The following is a 27,780-nucleotide window of genomic DNA, read 5'->3' as shown; positions in this document are numbered from 1 at the left end:
TAAGCAGATGTTGTTTCTGCTTGTGCTGTTGCAAACTTATATTCAACGTAATTGATGCTTTGAGGTCGATATCTAAGCTTCCTGTTTTTGTGCCGACTTCTTGGCTATGCCTGGAACCATCAAGTGCGCTTGCAGCTGGCCTTTCTGCTTTGCAGATGTTGCTTCTCATTATGGCAGGTTTTGTCTATCAGTTTCCTAACGTATTAGACCAGTCAGGTCTTAGGGATTGCACAATGTGTCCCCCTTCTTAACCTGCATTGCCCACAGGGCATTAACTTGGGGTGATTCTTCACTCCACTTTGAGTGATGGGAAACTGTCTGAAGGTTCCTTCCCGTGCCAGAAGGATGGCATAGAGAGCCTCAGCGGATGCCTTGCTGCATTCTGAATGCAGGAGTTTGGCCACTCTGAAAAGGTGGCATTAAGAGATTACTTAGCATTTTTTCAATAACTTTTTTACACAAATGGAGCTTTCTTATGGTGGTATTTAACCACTTCAATACTGGGTACTTTCACCCCCATGAAAAAAGACTGAAAATTTTGAAAAAAAAGAACCTTTTTCTTAGTTTCTGTTATAAAATAATTATATAATTTTTCTTTTTCACGGTTGTGCACTGATGGGGCCGCACTGGTGAGGGGGCACTGATGATCAGTGCCCTGATTATCAGTGTAAACAAAGCACTGTTAGGATTGCTGGTTATTTGCTTTCCTTTCCTCCTGCTGTGACAGTGCTTAGACAAGGAAATACCAATAACTGAAAATCTGTTTACTTGTGATCAGCTGTGATTGGACACAGCTGATCACATGTTCAAGGGCTGCTGTGATTGGCCCTTTACCACAATCTGTGATTGCTGTGTCCAGAGGACATAGTGGTCACAGATTGTGCCCAAAGCACGCCTCAGGGGGTGCGAACAAGGCATGTTCTGAAAGTACATCTATAGACACCACCGCAGAATGAGAGAGCCATGCTGTAGCCATCTTTCGGCTATAGCACAGTAATGAGGTGGTAAATCACCACTGTGGTTTTAATTTTTATGCTATATAAACAAAAAAAAAAAACCATAAGTTTGAAAAAAAACCCACATTTTTCATAGTTTGTTTTAATATTTTGCAAATAACCTTTCTTCGTAAATTTAGGCCAAAATGTATTTTATTTTATTTTATTTATTTGGTAACAACCCAAATCATTGTATATTATATAGTCTGTGTGATATTGGGAAGTTATAGAGTCTACAAACTATGGTATATACAGGTGCATCTCAGTAAATTGGAGTATCATCAAAAAGTTAATTTATTTCAGTAATTCAATTCAAAAAGTGATATTCATTTATTATATAGATTAATTACACACATAATGATATATTTCAAGCATTTTTCTTTTGATTTTGGTTTTTGAATTTGATTTTGATTATGGCTTACAGCTAGTGAAAACCCAAAATTCAGTATCTCAGAAAATTAGAATATTGTGAAAAAGTTCAATATTGAAGACTCACGGTGTCACACGCCAATCATCTAACTAACGCAAAACACCTGCAAAGGTTTTCTGAGCATTTAAATGGTCTCTCAGGTTCAGTAGGTTACACAGTCATGGGGAAGACTGCTGACTTGACCGTTGTCCAGAAGATACTCATTGACACCTTCCACAAGGAGGGTAGGTCACAGAAGGGTATTGCTAAAGAAGCTGACTGTTCTCAGAGTGCTGTATCCAAGCATATTAATGGAAAGTTGAGTGGAAGGAAAAAATGTGGTAGAAAAAGGTGCACAAGCAACAGGGATAACCAAAGCCTTGAGAGGATTGTGAAGCAAAGGCCATTCAAGAATTTGGGGGAGGTTCACAAGGAGTGGACAATGGCTGGTGTCAGTGATTCCAGGAGCCACCACACACAGACGTATCCATGACATGGGCTACATCTTTTTCATTCCTTGTGCCAAGCTACTCCTGAACCAGAGACAACATCAGAAGCGTCTTACCTGGGCTAAGGAGAAAAAGGACTGGACTGTTGCTCAGTGCCCCAAAGTCCTCTTTTCGGATGAAAGTAAATGTTGCATTTCATTTGGAAATCAAGGTACCAGTCTGGAGGAAGAGTGGAGAGGCACATAATCCAAGTTGCATTAGGTCCAGTGTGAAGTTTCTACAGTCAGTGATGATTTGGGGAGCCATGTCATCTGATGGTGTTGGTCCACTGTGTTTCATTGAGTCCAAGGTCAGTGCAGCCCTCTACCAGGAATTTCTAGAGCATTTCATGCTTCCCTCTACTGACCAGCTTTATGGAGATGCTGATTTCATTTTCAAGCAGTAATTGGCACCTGTCCACACTGTACCAATACCTGGTTTAATGATCGTAGTATCACTGTGCTTGATTGGCATGCAAACTCACCTGATCTAAACCCCATAGAGAATCTGTGGGGTATTGTCAAGAGGAAGATGAGACACCAGACTCAACAATGCAGACAAGCTGAAGGCCACTATCAAAGCAACCTGGGCTTCCTTAACACCTCAGCAGTGCCACAGGCTGATCGTCTTCATGCCACGTCATATTGATGCAGTAGTTCATGCAAAGCGAGCCCTGACCAAGTACTGAGTACATACCATACTTGACCTGGACATAATTTTCAGTAAGCCAACATTTCTGTTTTTTTTTTTTTTTTTTTTTAATTAATTTTATATCTAGCTGTAAGCCACGATCATCAAAAGTAAAAGAAAAAAATGCTTGAAATATATCACTCTGTTTGTAATGAATTGGCATAATATATGAGTTTCACTTTTTGAATTGCTGAAGTAAATTAACTTATTGATGATATTCTAATTTATTGAGATGTACCTGTATATATTTGAAAATTGTTCAGTCCTGATGTAAAGACAGCTCATTTCTTGAGGCCCTAAAATGTCAGGACAGTACAAATACCCCCCAAATGACTTCCTTTTTGGAAAGTAGACAGTCCAAGGTATCTATTAATTGGCATGGCATTAATTGAATTTGTAATTTTTTTTGTCACAATTTTTTGTTAAATGAAGAAATTAAATAGACTTTTTTTCACAATTTTAATTTTATTTACATACTGTCACCAGTGCATAACAGTGTCATCATATACAGTAACTGGTGTGGCAGTGATCAGGGATACTGACTGGTAACGGTATGTTAAAAATAATAATAATAATAATTTTTTATTCAATTATTTAAACATTTTTTTTTCTTTTGAACGTTTTGTTTTCTTTTTTTTTAGTAATTTTTTACATACTTTCATCAGAGTAGTTACAGTTGTGTCCAAAATTATTCAACCCCCAATGCTGTAAAGGGGTTTAGGGACTATAGTGTACATTTGGAATTGTATTCAGAATCAAATCCTACAAGGACGTTGTAACTACCCAAATGCAACTAAAATGACATCAATTGTTTATGTAATACAGTAGTAAATGGTTCTTATGTGGTTTCTTCATTGCCACAATTATTCAACCCCTTAAAGACTACCACTCTGAAGAACAGAGGTTCATACAGGTGCTTTCCATCAGGTATTGAAAACACCTGTGGATGTCACCGAGCAGCAATCAAGCATAATAAGCACCAATTAGGCAGCTTTAAAATGACTGTGATACTCAGCTCCTTCTAGACATTTACTGGTGTGGTTACAAACATGGTGAAGGCAAGAGAATGGTCCAGGAAGACAAGAGAAGAGGTGATTTCTCTTCACAGGAAGGGCAATGGCTATAAGAAGATTGCAAAGATGTTAAACATACCAAGAGACACCTTAGGAAGCATCATTCGCAAATTCAAGGCAAAGGGCACTGTTGAAACGCTACCTGGTCGTGGCAGAAAGAAGATGCTGACTTCGACTGCTGTGCGCTACCTGAAGCGTAGAGTGGAGAGAAGTCCCCGTGTGACTGCTGAGGAACTGAGAAAAGATTTGTCAGATGTGGGTACAGAAGTTTCAGCCCAGACAATAAGACGCACACTGCGTAATGAAGGCCTCCGTGCCAGAACTCCCAGGCGTACCCCCTTGCTGTCTCCAAAGAATAAGAAGAGTCGACTGCAGTATGCCAAAAGCCATGTGGACAAACCACAAAAGTTGTGGGATAGTGTTCTGTGGACTGATGAAACAAAATTAGAACTGTTTGGGCCCATGGATCAACGCTATGTTTGGAGGAGGAAGAACAAGGCCTATGATGAAAAGAACACCTTGCCTACTGTGAAGCATGGTGGAGGGTCAATCATGCTTTGGGGCTGTTTTGCTTCTGCAGGTACAGGGAAGCTTCAGCGTGTGCAAGGTACCATGAATTCTCTTCAGTACCAGGAGATATTGGATGGAAACGTGATGCAGTCCGTCACACACCTGAGGCTTGGGAGACGTTGGACCTTTCAACAGGACAATGATCCCAAGCATACCTCCAAGTCCACTAGAGCATGGTTGCAGAGGAAAGGCTGGAACATTTTGGAGTGGCCATCGCAGTCACCAGACTTAAATCCGATTGAGAACCTCTGGTGGGACTTAAAGAAAGCAGTTGCAGTGCGCAAGCCTAAGAATGTGACTGAACTGGAGGCCTTTGCCCATGAAGAATGGGCGAAGATACCCGTAGATCGCTGCAAGACACTTGTGTCAAGCTATGCTTCACGTTTAAAAGCTGTTATAACTGTAAAAGGATGCTGTACTAAGTACTAAGATTGAATGTCACTTGGGGGTTGAATAAAACTGATAATGCTGTGAGCACAGAAAAGACATTTGTGGTTATTTCATTATAACTGTTATGTTATATTTGTCTGACCTACAAGTGCCTCTTTAATGTAAATGTAAGCAAGATGACTGAATGATCAAAAGCAATGTCAAACTGGCCAAAACACTCAATTTCAGTGGGGGTTGAATAATTTTGGACACAACTGTAAGTGTCACCCTAGGAGGATCAGGGATTTTGTTTTCTTTCTTATGCTATTACTGCTTATGACAGTGATGATCACTGCTATAAGCAATCCTTTGAACTGTCATGAATGGATTTCATTTGTGACTTAGTGTTTACAATTGTGTTGCTGTGATTGATCACAAATGATCACATGGTACAGGGTGCTGTGATTGGCTCAGGTACCATATGCTCACTTGTGACCAATCACAGCATCACAACAGTAAGCAAAATATCATAAATGAAAGCCATTTATTACAGTTTGCTTACAAGTTACCATGTGTTCGCTGTGATTGGATTGAGTATCAAGCGCCAGTGCACATGTGCTCACCGATGTACGAGTACATCGCCGAGCCTGCAGATGCCCCCAACTGGCAGTGAATTTACTGCTAGGGATGCCAAGTGGTTAAAAAAATGCCACTTTTACAGACATTTGGTGTTTTTTTGTTTTGGGGTTTTTTTTCAGTCTGCAAAAGCACCTCTATGTAAGGCTATGTGTTCTTACACACATAGGTGTTTTCAGGCCTATTAGAAGAGAAACATTCACAGGCTGAAAAAAACTCCATCAAAATCATTTTTAGGAGAGGAGGTGAAGAACAGAAAAAAACGCTGAATGAGATTAAACGTATGTAAAGACGTCTACACGTGCTTAAACACTAGATGCATTTAGGTGTATTTGAGCATTAATGCATTCCAATTGCCAGAATAAATTATTATGCTGACCAAAGGAATCCATTACCACTCAAACGCTTGACGCAACTAACCTTCTGAAATGCACTGCTTTAAGCATGTTTTTTAAGAAACTCTTCTCCCACCAGGAGTTTTAGCATTCAGAGGAGCAAAGCAAACATCCTGTGTGTGTTAGGCCAAAAAGATTTGCCTTTTTCTACAAACGCTGTGCAGTGTTTGTAGGAACAGGCAAATCTTTTTGGCCTAACAGACACAGGATTCATGGCGCCGTCTATTGCATGAGGGTGTGCACCCCAAAGCCCTAGTGAACGGTGGGCTTTGGGGTACACACCCTCATGCAATAGACTGTGTTTACAGTGGGAGGGGCTTAAAGGGGTGCGGTTAATTAAAACAAAAGCCTTCCTGAACCCAGAAAATATGCTTTTGGTCTTCTCTCCCCCCAGTAGGGTGCATTTGCACTAAAATATAATCGGTGCATCCAAGCCACATGAAAACCACAGGTACACTGCGCTGCACCCATGGTGTGGGAAAACTGCACTGAATTAGTCTGAAAGCCAAGCTAACCATTTATTATTATTGACCTCTGAACTCTCTGTTAATTACTACTGACTGTTGAACTCCGCTTCATTTAATACTGACCCGTGAACTCTGCCTCACTTACTACAGACCCACGAACTCTGCCTCACTTACTACTGACCCCTAAACTCTGCCTCACTTACTACTGACCCCTAAACTCTGCCTCACTTACTACTTTCCCTGAACTCTGCCTCACTTACTACTTTCCCTGAACTCTGCCTCACTACTGACCCCTGAACTCTGCCTCACTACTGACCCCTGAACTCTGCCTCACTACTGACCCCTGAACTCTGCCTCATTACTGACCCCTGAACTCTGCCTCACTACTGACCCCTAAACTCTGCCTCACTTACTACTTTCCCTGAACTCTGCCTCACTACTGACCCCTGAACTCTGTCTCACTACTGACATCTGAACTCTGCCTCACTACTGACTCCTGAACTCTGCCTCACTATTGACATCTGAACTCTGCCTCACTACTGACTCCTGAATTCTGGTTCACTTTCTACTGACCCCTGAACTCTGTCTCACTTACTATAGACCCCTGAATTCTGCCTCACTTACTATAGACCCCTGAACTCTTACCTCACTTACTACAAACCCCTGAATTCTGTCTCATTTACCACTGACCTCTGAACTTTACCTCACTTACTATAGACCCCTGAATTCTGCCTCACTTACTATAGACCCCTGAACTCTGCCTCACTTACTACTGACCCCTGAACTCTGCCTCACGTACTACTGACCCCTGAACTCTGCCTCACTTAATAGTGTCCCCTGAACTCTGACTCACTTAATAGTGTCCCCTGAACTCTGCCTCACTTAATAGTGTCCCATGAACTCTGCCTCACTACTGACCCCTGAACTCTGCCTCACTACTGACCCCTGAACTCTGCCTCACTACTGACCCCTGAACTCTGCCTCACTACTGACCCCTGAACTCTGCCTCATTACTGACCCCTGAACTCTGCCTCACTACTGACCCCTGAACTCTGCCTCACTACTGACCCCTGAACTCTGCCTCACTACTGACCCCTGAACTCTGCCTCACTACTGACCCCTGAACTCTGCCTCACTACTGACCCCTGAACTCTGCCTCACGTACTACTGACCCCTGAACTCTGCCTCACTTAATAGTGTCCCCTGAACTCTGCCTCACTTAATAGTGTCCCCTGAACTCTGCCTCACTTAATACTGTCCCATGAACTCTGCCTCACTACTGACCCCTGAACTCTTCCTCACTACTGACCCCTGAACTTTGCCTCATTACTGACCCCTGAACTCTGCCTCACTACTGACCCCTGAACTCTGCCTCACTACTGACCCCTGAACTCTGCCTCACTACTGACCCCTGAACTCTGCCTCACTACTGACCCCTGAACTCTGCCTCACTACTGACCCCTGAACTCTGCCTCACTACTGACCCCTGAACTCTGCCTCACTACTGACTCCTGAACTCTGCCTCACTATTGAAATCTGAACTCTGCCTCACTACTGACTCCTGAATTCTGGTTCACTTTCTACTGACCCTTGAACTCTGCCTCACCTAATACTGACCTCTGAACTCTGCCTCACTTACTACTGACCGCTGAAATCTGGTTCACTTACTACTGACCCCTGAACTCTGCCTCACTTACTATAGACCCCTGAACTCTACCTCACTTACTACTGACCCCTGAACTCTACCTCACTTACTACTGATTCCTGAAGTCTGCCTCACTTACTACTGACTCCTGAACTCTGGTTCACTTACTACTGGCTCCTGAACTCTCGTTCACTTCCTACAGACCCCTGATTTTTGCCTCATTTACTACTGACCTCTGAACTCTGCCTCACTTACTACAGACCCCTGAGCTCTGCCTCACTTACTACAGACCCCTGAGCTCTGCCTCACTTACTACAGACCCCTGAGCTCTGCCTCACTTACTACAGACCCCTGAGCTCTGCCTCACTTACTACAGACCCCTGAGCTCTGCCTCACTTACTACAGACCCCTGAATTTGGCCTGACTTACTACAGACCCCTGAGCTCTGCCTGACTTACTACAGACCCCTGAGCTCTGCCTGACTTACTACAGACCCCTGAGCTCTGCCTGACTTACTACAGACCCCTGAGCTCTGCCTGACTTACTACAGACCCCTGAGCTCTGCCTGACTTACTACAGACCCCTGAGCTCTGCCTGACTTACTACAGACCCCTGAGCTCTTCCTCACTTACTACAGACCCCTGAGCTCTTCCTCACTTACTACAGACTCTTGAACTCTTCCTCACTTACTATTGACATCTGAGCTGCCTCACGTACTACTGACCCCTGAACTCTGCCACACTACTCACATCTGAACTCTGTTAATTACTACTGACTCCTGAACTCTGATTCATTTACTACTGACATCTGAACTCTGCCTCACTTACTATTGACCTATGAGCCCCTTCTGAGCTCTGAGTCACTTAATACAGAGTCAATAGTAACACAGAGTGCAGTAGTAAGTGACCCTCTGTCTCACCTCTGCACTGCTTACCTGTGACCTCCTTCTCTCTGGACTCTTCATATTACTCTGGGTGCTCCAGTTCCGGCTCTTCTCCCCCTTCTTTTATTCCCTGGTCCTGTAGGCAGAGCTAAATTACAGCTACACATAGCCCTGCCTACTGGACCTGGGAATAGGAGGGGGGGGGGGGCTGTAGTTGCAGTATCCTGAGTAATGTGAAAAGTCCAGGGAGAAGAACAGAAGTGACTCCTTTGTCTCCCTACAGCTGCGCTTGTCACAGGCAGCTACAGAGGAAACAATGTTTGTATAATGTCGGGGAGGACGCAGATACTAAAGGATGGCATGGAGAGTGGGGGCTGGACTATGATTGACTGTGATTGGCTTATAGACCCGCTTCCACTGCCACACCAGCATTTAGCACTCACACCCTACCTGGGTTGTTTACTGTGGGAAGCCGCTGTGATTCTTCTGACTCCACAACTGGGTTTACTGCCCATGCGTGAGCCGCGATAAACTTTGTGAATGGTCCCGCAGTCTTCTGGGACCTATAACGTGTCTCAGAAGGTTGCGGACAGCGACAATAGGGGGTGGGGAGAACTTCTGGGGGAATCACTGCGGCGGTCTGACTGTAAGTGGGGGTGGGTACCTTTCAAAACCAGGTACCCTTCCAAAGTGTCAAAAGCAGAAGAGGAGACAAAGAAGGGCATAAAGTGGAACCTCCCTTTTAGGGTGACATTATGCTTTAAGCAAGTTCTGTAGTCCTCTTCCCCTGGAGTACTCCCTACCTTTTTGTGACAGACCTTAATTGATTTTTTTATCTCAGTCAGTCAATTAAGCTGGCCATAGACTGAAATTTGGCCTGTTCAACAGGGACCAGACCAATTTCATTCCATCTATGGTCGTTCATGTTCCAGATGTAATGACTCTTAAACCTGCTGTCAGAATACAATAATACAGTGGGGAGAATTCCTCCATCAACCTGGCTTTTGTGGATGTGGGAATCCATTCCGCTTTTTCCAATCAGCCTGCTAGCTGATCGAAAAAAAAACTGATCCTCCATTGCCTGTTGCAATCTGCTGGGGGGGGAGTCCATGACCCTTTCCAAAAATGCAGCAGCTAAAAATGTATAGATATGAATGTGTTCCATAGGAAACCATGTTAAATGGACTGTAGTGAGTTTCTTCAAAACGCAAAAAGCACTAAAAAATGCATAGGTGTGAACCTTAGTCTATGCTTCCCCAGTAGAGGGTAGATGACATAGTAGTGGTGATAAGGAGCGATCAGCTGGAGTGTTAGGATAGCGAGAATTCATCAGCATTATCCCAGGGGCTTGAGAGCAAACTGACCAGAATCTACCCAAACCAGAGTAATCCATTTTAAACCAGCTTGCCTTTTTTCCTGTTAAGCGTTTAGCCCTGGTTCACACATATCTAATTTGTGATGCTTTTTCAAAGTCAGTGATTCGCATGACAGGAGAGATGACGTGTTCCTTAGGAGGTGGTTCTCATATATGTGATCCATCCGCATGGCATTTTGACACAGTTGTTAAAGAGGGTCATATGTGAATTTGGTGTGGTGCGTTGGGAATTTGCATCCCCTAGAGTATAGTGATAATTGGAGATGAGTCTTCCCGTAGCATTGCAATTCTAATGCATAGGACGAGAGAGAGCTATTCAAAAACCATTGCAAAAGGCAGATTCAAATTTCAGCTGTAAATTCACATTGAAAATGCTATGCTATTCAAACAGAACCGCATTCCTGAATTGCACTGCAAAACTGACCAATTTTTTAAACGTATGTGTAAACCTAGGCTTAGGAAATGAAAACATTCTTCTACAGACTGAATTTACCAGCATTAAAGTAGAGTTCCAACCAAAAATGGAAGCTTCACATATCTGCCTTCTCCCCCCCCCCCCGCTGCCACATTTGGCACCTTTCGGGTTAGGGAGGTGGGAGCGGGTAGCTGGTTTTGACAGTTGACACTTCACAGGTACCAGAGGACTACAGCCTTTTCACAAACCACAGCGCGCTATGCGCATGTGCAGTAGGAAACTTGCTGTGAAGCCGTAAGGCTTCACTGCTGGTTTCCCTTAGTCAAGATGTCGCCGCCAGCACCCAACAGCCGATTGAAGAATCGTCTCGGGGTGAGGACCACGCTGGATCCCTGGACAGGCAGGTGCCCTAATAATAACAGTCAGCAGCCACAGTATTTGTAGCTGCTGACTTTTATTTTTTTTTGGCGGGGGGAGGGGGGTTGGGGCTGGTTGCCAGAACTCCACTTTAATTACCTTCAATGTGTTCATCTCAAGATCATGTTTCCTGTGGAGCATTTTATACGTGCCTCCCTCCTCCCTGTCCCTTGCCGGCACTGTTTTTGGGTGCCTGGGAATAGTCAACCAGTCCTCTTGCACTGATGTAATTGCATGCAGACTCTCTTCTGAATCCTGAGAGGACCCTAGCGCTGGAAAGTCAATAGGCACTATCCATCCATGGTCACCTGAAGTAGGACATCTCTGTAAACAGAAGATAGATTTTTTTTTTAAATCCTGATATGACCACTATTAGGGCTCAATACAAAAGTGAAATTTAGAAATGTGGGTCAGTGAAAAATTAAGGTTTTTCATAGTATTCCCACTAACAAGCTTCAAACTAGGCCACCTTTTATTTAGAATTATAGACAGTACTTTAAAAATACTATGCACATTGTTTTTCAGCATGCAGGTCACATGAAGTTATGTAAGTTAAACAATTTTCTTTAATGTGTTGTACTTCCTAGATGGCTTGAGAAAAAAAATATATATATGATATTCTTAAATTTGTTCTATGTACTATACATTAATTGACATTATTTGTAATATCTTCTTTGGAACATTTAGAAAGAAGAATGCGAAGATTAAGGGTGCATACAAACGAGAACACATTAATGTAGGCTGTGATATGGATTTTGACATCGCTGGTCCATCAGTACGAGGCGCAGTAGTATTTGGCTATGAAGGTTGGTTAGCGGGCTACCAGATGACTTTCGAATCAACCAAGTCAAGAGTTTCCCAGAGCAACTTTGCTGTCGGATACAAAACTGATGAATTCCAATTGCACACTAATGTGTAAGTAAAGAAAAAAAAATGGACATTGTTAATGTTTGCTACATTTTTGCTTCAGTACCGCAATTTTTGATTATTCAGTGTTCTATTCTGTTAAAACTGTGTGGGCTTTAGGTTCTGTGCTTCTGTTGACAAAACTGGTCTTCACTGGCCCACTTCAGTGATTAGGAACCATGCTGGTTGATTCCTGGTCATGATGACCATTTGGCAAGTTGCAGATTTCAAAAAACAAAATACAGTTAAAAAAATAATAATACAGTCAAAATTCAAAATACAGTCAGTAAAAAAATAACTAATTTAAAAAGTTTTAAGAAAAAATATAAAATGTATTTAAAAAAAAAGTTTCCATTTGCAAGTTATAATGAAAAAATATATAGGAATGGAATTTAATAAAACAGTATACTAAAACAAACCCTTATGTGTCCTCAAAAATAATGCAAACATTATGCAGGTAGACAAATTTATTCCTAAAGATATTGTCAAGTTGACTATTGCATTTGGCTTGGTCATCTACGTTTCAATGACCTGTGATCCATAAAAGGGCTAAAAGTGGGATGTTTTCTACTTTAAGAAGAGTTCTATTTTGACCTTTTTAGCAGCCTTATCTGTGAAACTGTCTTTAACAAAAAATGACACACAGGCCATGATACCACATTAAACTGACTTTGCCTATGCAGCATGGGGGAATCAATGGGAAAATCGAGTTAATTGCTGTGGGCAGTACAGATTGTTTGATACAGTTTTTGTTCTTGGATACTTTAACAAATGATGCCCAAGATTAGCTTGTGGGAAGTAGATAAAAGCATTAGCCTCTTTCATTTTTTTAAGTGATGTTACCTGTAAAAAAACACGTAAATTCCTTTCCCATTGTCTGAGAAGCCAAACACCACTCCAATTTCTTGAACTGGTCCTCCAAAGCCCACTGTAAAACCAACACATTTGGAACTATCAATCTCTTGGGTCACTCGAGGAGAAAGGGATGGTGTGAGGTCATAGGGTGGAACCATTTAGAGCCAGGGGATCAGCAGTTCCAGAAGTGTAGGTTTCCTGTGTTTTTACTGGCCTCTAGCTGCTCAACCATAAGCTGCCAAGGCAGTGAATCTGGGTGTTCAAATGCAAAAACTGTATTAGTTGTCACGCTCAGCAGGAAATACCACCCACTTCATGTGACCTATTTATCTGAATGGAGCCGCGGCCTTTTGGCTAAGATCAAGTGTAGTATCTGTTCTTATCAGTGTCCAGTGGGGGTGCTCCCGACCATTCTAGTTTACGGGGATGGTTGTTGTATAGTACCCTCACTGGTATGATGGGGGTCCGGAAGGCTAGTACCGGAGGGACAGAAACCAGGGAGCGCCATGATTCGTTCTGGGGCCTTGGGAGTAATTCCTCTGGGGAGACCGGAAAGACCCAGTACCTCCTGATCTGAACATGCTACCTTGGTCTGGCCGGAGGCTGGGGAGGCAAAAAGTCCGCAAACTCAGTGCCCCCTGAGGAGACGCGCTCAGGGGTGTCGCTAGTAACACTTGGGTGTGGGACCCCACGGTGTGAAGATGACACATGGCCACTGTTTTTACACCTCTTTTTGCACAGCGCCCTTAGGACCAGGCCTTTTGGCTAAGTCCAGGGCAATTTTTGCTACAGGCCTCAGGGCCTGGTCTGTGCACATTTCGGCACGGTACCATTTTTATTATTTTTTTTTACTTTATCTTTTACTTTATTTATTATGCACTCCCACGTTTGTCACTTTTTCTTTGCCTTATGTGTGTGTTTTCACGGATGGAGGGTGTGGGTCCTCGGGCCTACCCTGAAGTCTAGGGGGAGGATGTGTGGCCATACGGTTCCTTCCTCCCCTGATCCCTAGAGGACTCTTCTTCGGGAGAGTCCCCTTGCCTAGTACTGAATGTCCGGCTTCGGCTTGGCATAGGGAACGGTGGTCCACCCGGCCTTTTGGTCAGGAGGACCAAGTGGGAACCTAGTCCCCGTCAGGAGCTTCGTGCCCCGGGGGATCAGGGACAGCGGTCCAAGCCCCTTTAGGGGTAGGACACAGCACACCCCTAAGTGCACGTTTTTCGTGTGGTGTTTTGCACTTGCACTTTTTTGCGGACACTTACGGGTTTTTTCGATATAGTTGCACGTTTGCGGACTTAAAAAAAAAAAAATAAAAAATTTATCTGAATGGAGCCATGCTGCTACTATCCACAATCTGAAATTAAATTCAAATACATTTTTAATTCATCATCATTTCCCTGTAACAGCTTCAGGAGAGAGCATTCTCTCACTGTAAGTCTGAGTTAGGTTGCTGAAATTGACCAGAATATGTAAGGTCTTTGACCATCCTCTATGAGCATCTGTCCATTAAGGCTAAGCTTCAGGAAGAAAGTGTTTTTTGAATGCTTTTCTATCCTTTTTAGTATTAATGTAAGTGCCGCTTTTTCTTTCACATGGAGAACCTACAGTTGCAAGAAAAAGTATGTGAACCCCTTGGGATTACGTGGAGTTTTGCATGAATTGGGCATAAAATGTGCTCTGAACGTCATCTAAGTCACAACAATAGAAGAACACAGTCTGCTGAACATAATACTACACAAACATTAGATGTTGCCATGGTTTAATTGCACATAACATGTAAACATTCACAGTGCAGGGAGGAAAAAGTATGTGAGGCCCTAGCTTAATGACTTCTCCCAGAGCTAATTGGAGCCAGGAGTGAGCCAACCTTGACTCCAATCAGTGTGATGATATTGGATGTGTTGCTGACAGCTGTCCTGCCCTTAAAAAACACACACCTGTTTTGGGTTTACTGGTTTCAAGAAGCACTGCCTGATGTGAACCATGCCTCACAGAAAAGAGCTCTCAGAAGACCTACGATCAAGAATTGTTGACTTGCATGAAGCTGGAAAGGGTTACAAAAGTATCTCCAAAAGCCTTGATGTTCATGTGTCCACGGTAAGACAGACTGTCTACAAATGGAGAAAGTTTAGCACTGTTGCTACTCTCCCTAGGCGTGGTCGTCCTGTAAAAATGACTGCAAGAGCACAGCGCAGAATGCTGCATGAGGTAAAGAAGAATCCCAGAGTGTCAGCTAAAGACCTACAGAAATCTCTGACACATGCTAACATTTTTGTTAACACATCTACAATAAGGAAAACATTAAACAAGAATGGCGTACATGGGAGGACACCACGGAGGAAGCCATTGCTGTCCAAAAAGAATATTGCAGCATGTTTGAAGTTTACAAAAGAGAGCCTGGATGTTCCACAGCACTACTGGCAAAATATACTGTGGACAGATGAAACCAAGATTGAGTTGTTTGGGAAGAACACACAACACTATGTGTGGAGAAAAAAAGGCACAGCACACCAACATCAAAACCTCATCCCCACTGTAAAACATGGCGGAGGGAGCATCATTGTTTGGGGCTGCTTTGCTGCCTCAGGGCCTGGACGGATTGTTGTCATTGATGGGAAAATGAATTCCAGAGTTTATCAAGACATTTTGCAGGAAACCGTACGACCATCTGTCCGCCAACTGAAGCTCCGCAGAGGATGAGTGATGCAACAGGACAATGACCCAAAGCATACAAGTAATTCAACAAAACAGTGGCTGCAACAGCACAGAATACACCTTCTGGAGTGGCCCAGTCAGAGTCCTGACCTCAACACGATTGAAATGCTGTGGCATGACTTTAAGAGAGCGGTTCACACCAGACATCCCAAGAATATTGCTACACTGAAACAGTTTTGTGAAGAGGAGTGGTCCAAAATTACTCCAGATCGTTGTGCAGGTCTGATCTGCAACTGCAGGAAACGTTTGGTTGAGGTTATTGCTGCCAAAGGAGGGTCAACCAGTTACAGTGGGGATCGAAAGTTTGGGCACCCCAGCTAAAAATTTGTATTAATGTGCATAAAGAAGCCAAGGAAAGATGGAAAAATCTCCAAAAGGCATCAAATTACAGATTAGACATTCTTATAATATGTCAACAAACGTTAGATTTTATTTCCATCATTTACACTTTCAAAATAACAGAAAACAAAAAAATGGCGTCTGCAAAAGTTTGGGCACCCTGCAGAGTTAATATCTTGTACTGCCCCCTTTGGCAAGTATCACAGCTTGTAAACGCTTTTTGTAGCCAGCCAAGAGTCTTTCAATTCTTGTTTGAGATATCTTTGCCCATTCTTCCTTACAAAAGTCTTCCAGTTCTTTGAGATTTCTGGGCTGTCTGTCACGCACTGCTCTTTTAAGGTCTATCCATAGATTTTCAATTATGTTGAGGTCAGGAGATTGTGAAGGCCATGGCAAAACCTTCAGTTTACGCCTCTTGATGTAATCCCCCATGGATTTTGAGGTGTGTTTAGGATCATTATCCATTTGTAGAAGCCACCCTCTCTTTAACTCCACCTTTTTCACAGATGGCATCAAGTTACCATCCAAAATTTGCTGAAATTTTATTGAATCCATTTTTCCTTCTACTTGTGAGATGTTCCCTGTGCCACTGGCTGCAACACAACCCCAAAGCATGATTGATCCAACCCCATGCTTAACAGTTGGACAGAGGTTCTTTTCATTCAATTCTGTGCCCCTTCTTCTCCAAATGTACCTTTGCTCATTCCGGCCAAAAAGTTCAATTTTAACCTCATCGGTCCACAGAACTTGTTTCCAAAATGCATCAGGCTTGTCTATATGTTCATTTGCAAAGTTCAAACGATGATTTTTGTGGTGAGGACGTAGAAGAGGTTTTCTTCTGATGACTCTTCCATGAAGACCATATTTGTACAAGTATCTCTTTATAGTGGAATAGTGTACCACAACTCCAGTGTCTGCCAGATCTTTCTGGAGGGATCGTGCAGTCAAACGTGTGTTTTAAATTGTTTTTCTCACAAGCCTGCGAGCTGTTCTGTCTGATATTTTTCTTGGTCTTCCAGATCTTGCTTTAACTTCCACTGTTCCTGATGACTGCCATTTCTTAATTACATTCCGAACAGAGGATATTGACATCTGAAAACGCTTTGCTATCTTCTTATAGCCTTCTCCAGCTTTGTGAGCGTCAACTATTTTCAGTTTCAGTTTTCTAGACAACTGCTTAGAAGAACCCATGGTGCTGATTGTTGGGGCAAGGTCAGATGAGTCTGGGCATTTAAAACCTTTGAGATTGACATCACCTGGTCTTCCCAGACGATGATTGAGAACAATCCATGACACTGGCAGGTCTCAGCTTTGCAAAGGGGGCAGTGCATGCTATAAATTCTGCAGGGTGCCCAAACTTTTGCAGATGCCATTTTTGTTGTTTTCTGTTATTTTGAAAGTGTAAATGATGGAAATAAAATCTAACTTTTGTTGACATATTATAAGAATGTCTAATCTGTAATTTGATGCCTTTTGGAGATTTTTCCATCTTTCCTTGGCTTCTTTATGCACATTAATACAAATTTTTAGCTGGGGTGCCCAAACTTTCGATCCCCACTGTAAGTCCAAAGATTCACATACTTTTTCCTCCCTGCACGGTGAATGTGTACATGTTATGTGCAATTAAACCATGGCAACATCTAATGTTTGTGTAGTATTATGTTCAGCAGACTGTGTTCTTCTATTGTTGTGACTTAGATGACATTCAGAGCACATTTTATGCCCAATTCATGCAAAACTCCACGTAATCCCAAGGGGTTCACATACTTTTTCTTGCAACTGTACCTCCAGCCCAATAACATCCCACCCCAAGCACATTTGTTAGTCTTTCCTGTATATCGTGCCCCTAGCACACACCTTCCCAGTATCCATGCCAGCAGTGAGAATGCCTCTTTAGTACACGGAGCTATCCTTTTAATATCATGTATTGTATAAAATGAAAAGATCACTGAAGAGTTCTTGAACCCATTCAGCTTTACACCCATAGTAAGCATAGTACCATGTTACTTTCTGTTTTTCTCATTCCCCCCCTTCCAGCAATCCTCCTGTCAACACTCAACTATGCATTCTCATATCTTATGCATCACCTCTCTGTCTCAATGCCTCCCCAGTGTGTGTTTCTTGTGCACACTCTCCTTAACAATGTTAGTCTTCTCCTGTAAACCTCCTTCTATCCCCCTGTTGCCATCCTGTTTTACTCATTGGGGTGCACATATTCTAGAAAGATTGTGCACATTTACAATGTAAAGGTGGTGAGCTACACCAGTCACCTTCAGTATTGTAAGTAGTTTTCATTCTTCACTGATGTGCGCTAATGAGGCTGAACTCGTGTGCGCTGATGAGGCTGAACTCGTGTGCGCTGATGAGGCTGCAGTCATGGGCGCTGATGAGGCTGCACTCATGGGCGCTGATGAGGCTGCACTCATGGGCGCTGATGAGGCTGCACTGATAATCAGGGCACTGATGATCAGTGCCCAGATTATCAGTGTAAACAATGTACTCATTATGCCCTGTCAGACTGGCCAGTTATCTGCTCTCCTCTCCTCACACAGAGACAGCATGTGAGGATAGGAATACCAATAACCGGCAAGTGTGTTTACATGTGACAAGCTGTGATTGGACACCGCTGATCACATGGTAAAGAACCGTTGTAATTGGCCCTTTACCGTGAGCTGTGATCAGCTGTGTCCAAAGACGTTGTCCTAGAACTGGAGAAGCTGCGCTGTAGCCATGTTTCGGCTATAGCTTAGTCGGGAAGAGGCTAAACAATTTTTTTATTCAATATCCTTTAGATTTACTTTCAGCTATGGACACACGGAGGACGTCTGTGGACACAACTGATCACAAAGGTCTGCCTGATTTCATACAAGTAGAAAGTACTTAGGTCATATTATATGGTTTTGGTAAATCTAAAGGAAGATTGTACAAACAAATTGTATAATATATGGCCAGCCTAAGTGCTCTGAACCAAAGAGGTTTATGACACTCACCAGCAAAGAAACAGTGATCATCTTGGTATAACCCCTGCCTTCCCACCTCTGCTCCTAATCACAAGAGACAGTTGGTTTCACTTAGATTTGTCTTTGTTGTCACCTGCATTGACTCTGTCCTGTGCAGCCTTTTTAACATCTCCTGCTTCCGGCAGTCAGTTTGTGAGTACCCAAGGTTTTACTATGTATTCTGAGCTAAGACATCCCTGCTTTGTAGTGCCACATGTTGGATCCTAAGCTTACGGGTTGCAGTCCCAGTGTAGCAGGTCCCTCTGGCTCAGGATCCACCAAAATTTCCAGGATGGCCTAGAGTGCTCTGAGGCCTAGTTCACACCAGTGCGTTTCTTAGTACTTTTTTCAGAAATGTACTATAGTCCATTTAACATGGTTTCCTTTGGGACATGTTTACATCTATGCGTTTTTGATCTGCTGCATTTTTTATGAAGGGTCAGGGTCTTTTTTAACCGCAAAACGTTGCCTTTTCGGTTCAATGGAGCCTTCAATGGAGACTATGCAGAAAACCGATTTTAGTGCGGTTTTTATGCATTTTGAATTTTTTTTTGCATCTGTCGAGCAACAAGTTGGCCAAGAAAAAAAAGTGTCAAAAACACGTCTGCAGAAATGCAAAACGCACTGCACAAACGCAAACTGCATTGGTGTGAACCAGGTCTGAGTCTTCCTTTTGCTCCTTCAGGTTTTGTCCATTATTTGTTTCAATCTGGGAAGATTTCACTACAGTTATGTAGGATTTCATGGGTCAAGCTGCAGCTTTTATTGCTGACTCTGTCTGCAGAGGCTATAAGCATACATCAGCACCTTCCTCTGCAGAACCTGTACCTGGTGAAGAGTCTCAAATTCTTGCTGTATGATGATATCCCTAAGGATTCCCAGACATTTTGTCTCTTATTGATGTGGTGCATCCCAATTTAAAAATTGAAAGGCAGCCCCTAGCTTCCTCTAGTGCAGCTACCTGTCTAGGATCGCTTGGAGGCCGTAGCACTTATAAAACTTTTCACATACATTCACCATTCCCACCATTGTCCCATCTTAATAAAGCACTAACAATCTCCTGTAGATAAATGTTTGAAGATACTTTACAGAACCTGCCAGGCTTTGCAATACAATCTGCCATGGCTATGTTGCTGGTATATCATATATTAGTGGAATGAACAAAACTCATGAGAAGGGATCCAGCTTTCCTGCTTAGAGCTCATGTTGGCATCCCTGAACTACTGCAAAGATGGGTAAGTGTATATCTCCCAGCTTATTTCCCATATGAATTTCATATCTGTGAACATGAGGTGAACTCTTTGGTTTAAGTGTTGGGCTGGGCTGCAGAGCAGATTTGCTGCACATGCCCCTTGAGTGCCAGCAGTTATTTAGAGCAACCTTAGACATCTTTATCAAGAATGTTACTGAGAAGGAGAGTTCTCACCTAGGAAGTTCTTATGTCTAGACTTCAAGCTTAAAAAGACTAAACCCCTCTACCCTCCCCCATTTATTACTCCAGCCTTCAACCTCTAAAGCTAGACCCAAGCCAGAAACCCAGTTCAGCTGCAAACCCCAAGCCTTTAAATCCCACAAACCAGCAGACTTCCTCTTTGACATGAAGGGATGTCCCCACATTCCATAGTGGGGGGTTTAAGCCTTTGCAAACACTTGGCTACACAACATCCTGGATGTCTGCATATAGGAGGTGGTTTCCAGGCTATAAGCTAGAGTTTGGGCCTCTGCTCCTTCCCCTGGCCATTGTCCTTTGACCTTCTTGTGTCACACAGATTAGCAGACCTCCATGCTGCCTTTGCAGGTCATCTGGATCAACGGGTTATTTCTCAAGATCCTATGGCCAGAAAGGTCTTAGGGAGTTTATTTCTTACCTTTTAGGAGAGAGTTCCCATACTAAAAGGGGCATCAGTCCCAGCTTGCATCTTAAGGCCCCGATTGTCATCATGCCAACCAAAATTCTACATGGAATCCAGCAGGTCTGTCATAGCCTCCCTCAATCAGGGAGACTTTTGGTAGATTTGATCTTTTGTTGAGAGAATGGTGTACACAAGCCCTGACTGGCAATGTGGCAAGGACAGTTCAGACATTGAAAAGGTTCAGTTGGATCCTAAACCCTCAGAAGTTTACATTTAGGCTGATTCATTGCTTAGCGTATCTAGGTCTGTTCGTAGGCACTGCTCAAGTCATTGATTTTCTTTTGTAGGAAAAGCTTTGAACTCTCCTCTCTCAGACTCAGACAATCCAAGAGTTGACCAACTCTTCATTTCTGCATGAGGGACATTGTGCCGATAATGGCCTTTTTAAAGGCAGTTCCATTTACACAGTTGGTAGCTAAGCAGTCCAACTCTGGAGTAAGGGAAATCCTTTTTTCCAACCTCTGGGTAGATCTTCACAATGAAGGTCAGCCTGACAGGCTGTGGTGGAGTTCTGGAGGACTTGGAAAATACAGGGGACATGGACACCAGAGGGATGCCATCCCCTGATTAACATTTATGGTTCAGGGCTAAAGAAGGAGAAATAATTCTGTCATGGGAAGCTTGTTCCAGGATCTGTGTCATCGATGAGGGATGCTGGATGTGAACCTTCTCTACTACCAGTTCAATAACAAGTTTAATAGGCTTATCTCCAGGAGCAGAAATCCTATAATGAAAGCAGTGGACTCTCTAGTGACTCCCTGGTATCAGTACATCCTGATCAACTCTCTTCCTCCCCCAAAGGTCTTTTCTTTTCTTCTCCACATGAACAAGATGGAGGGCATTCCGGTGCTACTCATAGCTCTGGACTGGTGCAGGCAGATGTGGTGCTCCAACCTAATCCGATTCCTAGCAGATACAGTCAGGTCCATAAATATTGGGACATCGACACAATTCTAACATTTTTGGCTCTATAAACCACCACAATGGATTTGAAATAAAACGAACAAGATGTGCTTTAACTGCAGACCGTCAGCTTTAATTTGAGGGTATTTACATCCAAATCAGGTGAACGGTGTAGGAATTACAACAGTTTGCATATGTGCCTCCCACTTGTTAAGGGACCAAAAGTAATGGGACAATTGGCTTCTCAGCTGTTCCATGGCCAGGTGTGTGTTATTCCCTCATTAACCCAAATACAATGAGCAGATAAAAGGTTCATTTCAGTGTGCTATTTGCATTTGGAATCTGTTGCTGTCAGCTCTCAAGATGAGATCCAAAGAGCTGTCACTATCAGTGAAGTAAGCCATCATTAGGCTGAAAAAACAAAACAAACCCATCAGAAAGATAGCAAAAACATTAGGCGTGGCCAAAACAACTGATTGGAACATTCTTAAAAAGAAGGAACGCATCGGTGAGCTCAGCAACACCAAAAGACCCAGAAGACCACGGAAAACAACTGTGGTGGATGACCAAAGAATTCTTTCCCTGGTGAAGAAAACACCCTTCACAACAGTTGGCCAGATCAAGAACACTCTCCAGGAGGTAGGTGTATGTGTGTCAAAGTCAACAATCAAGAGAAGACTTCACCAGAGTGAATACAGAGGGTTCACCACAAGATGTAAACCATTGGTGAGCCTCAAAACCAGGAAGGCCAGATTAGAGTTTGCCAAACGACATCTAAAAAAGCCTTCACAGTTCTGGAACAACATCCTATGGACAGATGAGACCAAGATCAACTTGTACCAGAGTGATGGGAAGAGAAGAGTATGGAAAAGAAAAGGAACCACTCATGATCCTAAGCATACCACCTCATCAGTGAAGCATGGTGGTGGTAGTGTCATGGTGTGTTCATGTATGGCTGCCAATGGAACTGGTTCTCTTGTATTTCATTGATGATGTGACTGCTGACAAAAGTAGCAGAATGAATTCTGAAGTGTTTCGGGCAATATTATCTGCTCATATTCAGCCAAATGCTTCAGAATTCATTGGACGCCGCTTCACAGTGCAGATGGACAATGACCCAAAGCATACTGCAAAAGCAACCAAAGAGTTTTTTAAGGGAAAGAAGTGGAATGTTATGCAATGGCCAAGTCAATCACCTGACCTGAATCTGATTGAACATGCATTTCACTTGCTGAAGACAAAACTGAAGGGAAAATGCCCCAAGAACAAGCAGGAACTGAAGACAGTTGCAGTAGAGGCCTGGCAGAGCATCACCAGGGATGAGACCCAGCGTCTGGTGATGTCTATGCGTTCCAGACTTCAGGCTGTAATTGACTGCAAAGGATTTGCAACCAAGTATTAAAAAGTGAAAGTTTGATTTATGATGATTATTCTGTCCCATTACTTTTGGTCCCTTAACAAGTGGGAGGCACATATGCAAACTGTTGTAATTCCTACACCGTTCACCTGATTTGGATGTAAATACCCTCAAATTAAAGCTGACAGTCTGCAGTTAAAGCACATCTTGTTCGTTTTATTGCAAATCCATTGTGGTGGTGTATAGAGCCAAAAATGTTAGAATTGTGTCGATGTTCCAATATTTATGGACCTGACTGTACTCCATAGGCTCTTCCATATTGACAGGATCTTCGATTCCAAGGACAAGTATACTATTTTGCTCCATCGGTGCTGGGTTTAACAGCAGGACTGTTGAAACCAGGTCTTAAGGGATGGGGCCAATCTGCATCAGTGATTCCTACAGTGTTAAAAGGTAGGATGTCCACTTTTCACAAGGTCTACCATCACTCATGGAAGATGTAATTTAATTGTCTCTATGTGAGAAGTGATCTCAGAGCGAGTGTGAAAGAGGACCTAGTTGATGGAGAGCGTGATGAGGCTGAAGTATTATGGGTGGAACTGCACATGGGGGTGCATACTACAAAGGTAATCATTGGAGTTTATCAGCCTCCCAGTGTTAATGAGGAGGTGGAAACTCAGCTACTTGCATAGATCGAAAGGGCTGGGACAGTGATAATAATGGGGATTTTAACTACCTGGAAATTGACTGGAGTAATTGTACTGCAGGAACAGTTAAAGGGCAACATTTTTTAAACCTACTACAGGACAGTTTTATGGTACAGTTCATAGAGGCCCCTACTAGGAATGATGCTCTGCTGGACTTGGTAATCTCAAACCATGCAGAGCTTATTACTAATGTCCATATAAAAGAACATCTGGGTAGCAGTGACCTTAACATGATTTCATTTATTGTTAGCTGTAAACAGCAAGCACATACGGGAAAAATAAAAACGCTCAATTTCAAGAGAGCTGAATCTGAGAGCTGCTCTCCAAGACTTAGACTGGGAGGGAATATTGGCATTAATAAACACAACACAGAAATGGGAATTCTTCAAAAAGACTGTATGTGAACACACTGCAAAATATATTCCCATGGGCAACAAGTTTAAAAGGCTTCCCTGTTACCTCAACCTCTATTTCTAGGAATTCCATCAATGACCTCGGGAAGGAGGGGCTTTGTGTTAGGAAGGGCAATTTTTTTTGGGGGGGGGGATATGTGTGGGAGGCAGGTGGGAGAGTTTTAATTTAGGGAGAATTTTGGCTTTCAAAGGGAATATATGTTTAGGGATTCAGTGTGCAGAGTAGTGCTTGGTTTTTTTTTGGGGGGGGGGGATTTTACTGACACATAATGCTCATATTTCATGGGGGGGGGGTAAAGTTTGGTATCTTCGCCCTGGGCGCTAGATAGCCTTGCCACGGCACTGGTTAAATCCTTACCGGTCAAAGCACACACTACTAACTAGAGAGTTTTTCTTGGGCATCAAGTAAATGTTTCCCATATTTAGAAGGCCACCACCTGGTCCTCTTATCACATTCTTTAAGTTTACGTAGGTTCATATTCAGGCCTCATCTGAAGCTGGCTTCTGTCTTAAGGTGCTTCCGGCAGCATTTTGAGCTGCAGGCAGTTCCCAATTTCTTGTTACTTAGTCTGTTTAGTGTTTTGTTTGCTGTATAGCCCACCCCTCAGTTGGACTGCTTTTGGACATCCCAATTGTTTTTTGAATTCTGTGCCCCTCAATGAAGGAAGAAGAAAACTGGATTTTTGTACTTGCCATAATATCCTTTACTTGGAATTTATTGAATCCCCATACTTTTCTATGTTTATGGTCTTGCTCTCAGTACTGCTTTGTTACAAAATTGAGGCATGCTTGGAATGGGAGGGGTGTTACCAGGCTGCTCACCTTTTTTTGTTCACCAGTGTCCAAATCCTCCTGTAGGCAGCATTACAACCCATTTGTCTTTGAATCATGTGTCTCCCAATAAACTCTAATAAAAAGATTTTATGGTGAATGCAAAAATCCAGTTTTTCTGCCTGTAAAACAGAGTGTATTGCTGTTTTTATGCTTTACTGATGTATGACATGCCACCAACAGAAATGACGGGACAGAATTTGGTGGCTCAGTATACCAGAAAGTGAACGATAAGCTGGAGACTGCAATAAACCTAGCTTGGACAGCAGGAAACAGCAACACCCGCTTTGGAATTGCGGCCAAATATCAGATTGATTCAGATGCTTCTTTTTCTGTAAGTATGCATAGTTGTATATTCTCTTGCAGTTAGTATAATGCACAAAACACTGTCAACAGCCTGATGCTTTGAGTGAATGTAAAACTATATTGCTGTAGGTCTATGTAAAATGTCCCCACATAAAAGACATATCCATTATTTTATTTGCTTTCCTTTTTATCAGGAATTTAATAAGAAAGACAGCACAGCCTACGGAAAATAACCTTAGACATTGGAAGTCATACACTTATTGCTGCCTCTTTTTTTCCATCGACATGCTTCTTTTTTTTTTTATTTAAATATTTTATAAAATTTTCAAATTTATACAAACAAACCATACACAACTAAACACATGAAACTACCATAGATTTGATTGTCATAATATATGATTATTTAACCAAAAAAATCCTAAACATTTTCCCTCCCCCCACCCAGCACCAACCAACCCACCCACTTACCCCCCCCCCTCCCTCCCTCTATCCCCCCAAGACCTCCACTCTGCCTCTTTCCCACTCCCTCTGGAGATCCCACTTCAGAAACATATCCACATTATTTCTCTATTACCTTCCCATATACTCTAGGATTAATTCTGACTCCTTAAAATTCTCCAACCTTTTCCACTTGGCACGAAAACACTCTCCATCTTATCTTCACTCAAATGGTAAAGTTCTTCTAATCCATATATCTGGTCCATCCTATTTATCCAATCCTTTATTTTTGGTACTTCCTGTTTCTTCCAAAACTTGGGAATCAATCCCTTCACTGCATTAAAATAATACAATAAACCATATTTTTTATATTTCTTAACCGATAGCTTAGTACCATGGAATAGGCAAGTCTCTGGGTCTTTTAAAATATCAACCTCCGTTATTTTCTGAATCATATCTACTATTTTCCCCCAATACTCTTGAATTTTTGGACACTCCCACCAAATGTGATACATTGTACCTCTATTCCCACATCCCCTCCAACATAAAGGTGAGTTATCTCCATTCAATCTGTGTGCTACACTCTGTGTGATATACCATCTTGCCAAAAATGTATAATTCATCTCTACCTCCTTCATATTTACATTTTCGTGTATTAAACTATATATTTTCTTTTGCTTTTCTAAATCTATCGTTAATCCTATATCCTTTTCCCACTTCTCTATAAATGGTGGACTTGTATCTGTGATTATTCTAGTGAGAATCTTATATATTTCTTTTGTACCGTGTTTTCCATCTCCCCTTGTGTCTAACAAGTGTTCAAAAGGGTTCCAATCCTCTCTTGTTCTCAATGGCCTTGGAAGCTTCCCTATAAAGTGTTTCAACTGAAAATAACGCCACTTATCAATTCTCGTAAATATTTCCATCTTTTTTTCCAAATCCTTAAGTGAACCTACTTCCTCCCCCACCATTACATCTCTCAACTGTACATCTTCCATCTTTATCCACTTCCCAGCAACACTTTCTTTACCCGGAGGAAAATAATCTGTTGACCATAAAGGCATTAAAAGTGAATTATATTCCCACCCTTTTTGTTTATGTAAAACATCCCATACTCTTAACACATTCCGTCTGAAAAAACTTGTGCTCTCTGCTAATCCTTGGAATTGGAGGGTAACCATACAATTCTACTAAGGTTTGTGTTACTTAGTGTGTTTTCTATTTTTACCCAACTTTTCCCGTGTGAATTATGTGTCCAAGCAAAAATTCTTATCAGTATTACCGAGTTATAGTACCTTTTTAAGTCTGGAACTCCCAGTCCTCCTTTCTCTTTATTCCTAATTAAGATTTTGTAGCTTATTCTAGGTTTTTTTTTCCTCCAAATAAATCTTAACATTTTTTTAATTATTCTAAAATATGCTTCTGGTATTTTAATTGGTATCATTTGAAATCTATATAGAATTTTTGGAACAATTACCATTTTTATCAGATTTATACGACCTATCCATGACTGAGTTCCCCCACCTAGTTTTCGTAGTTCATCCTTAATCTCATTTAATAATGGGATATAATTTGATCTATATAAATTCTTTAAAGATACAGTTAATTTTATACATAAATATTGTGATTCTTTTTCTCTCCATACAAAGGGAAATTCCTCCTGTAATATATTTTTCTCTCTGTTTTGAAAGATTTATATTTAAGATCTCCGTTTTAGTTGGATTAATTTTTAAGTTTGACATCTCTCCATATTCCTTCAATGATTTCATTAAGTTTGGTAATGTTATCCTTGGGTTTCCCACATAGATATAAAAGGGATCAGGATAGGACAGGTGGAAACTTATGCAGATGATATGTTGTTCTATGTTATTCCTTATTGTAGCCAACAAAGATTCCAAAGATAGAACGTACAACAATGGAGACAAAGGACAACGCTGTCTAGTTCTATTCCGCATTCCAAAGTCCTCCGACAATTCCCCATTAACCATAACTGCTGCAGAGGGTTTACTATATAATTTCCTTATCCATTCTCTTATTCTGGGTCCCATCCCCAATATTTCCAGCGTATCTAAAATATAACCCCAGTCCACTCTATCAAATGCCTTTTCTGCATCTATCGAGAGGACCACTGCCGGGATTTTCTCTCTCCTACTTTTTTGTATGAGAAACAAAGATCTTAATCCATTGTCTCTACCCTCTCTTCCTGGGACGAATCCTACCTGATCCATATGTATCCATTCCGGCATCAAGTCTTTTAACCTATTTGCCAGA

The 27,780-nt window shown here is 42.2% G+C and overlaps 1 protein-coding gene across 1 annotated transcript in view; it reads left to right on the top strand.

Moving 5' to 3' along the window:
- VDAC1 (voltage dependent anion channel 1) overlaps positions 1-27,780 on the top strand; it is a 111,543-nt gene that overhangs the window by 65,375 nt on the left and 18,388 nt on the right. Inside the window, exons 6-7 of the mRNA XM_089686645.1 lie at positions 11,515-11,742; positions 24,949-25,099. Coding sequence (XP_089542771.1) covers positions 11,515-11,742; positions 24,949-25,099 — 379 coding nt within the window. The remainder of the gene's footprint in view (positions 1-11,514; positions 11,743-24,948; positions 25,100-27,780) is intronic.

The sequence above is a fragment of the Staurois parvus genome, unplaced genomic scaffold (assembly GCF_062004578.1).
Source record: "Staurois parvus isolate SC_StPar_1 unplaced genomic scaffold, SC_StPar_1.0 ptg000403l, whole genome shotgun sequence".
In the NCBI taxonomy this organism is placed as follows: Eukaryota; Metazoa; Chordata; class Amphibia; order Anura; family Ranidae; genus Staurois; species Staurois parvus.
Note: the sequence above shows the minus strand (reverse complement) of the source record. Positions and strands in the feature narration are given on the sequence as shown.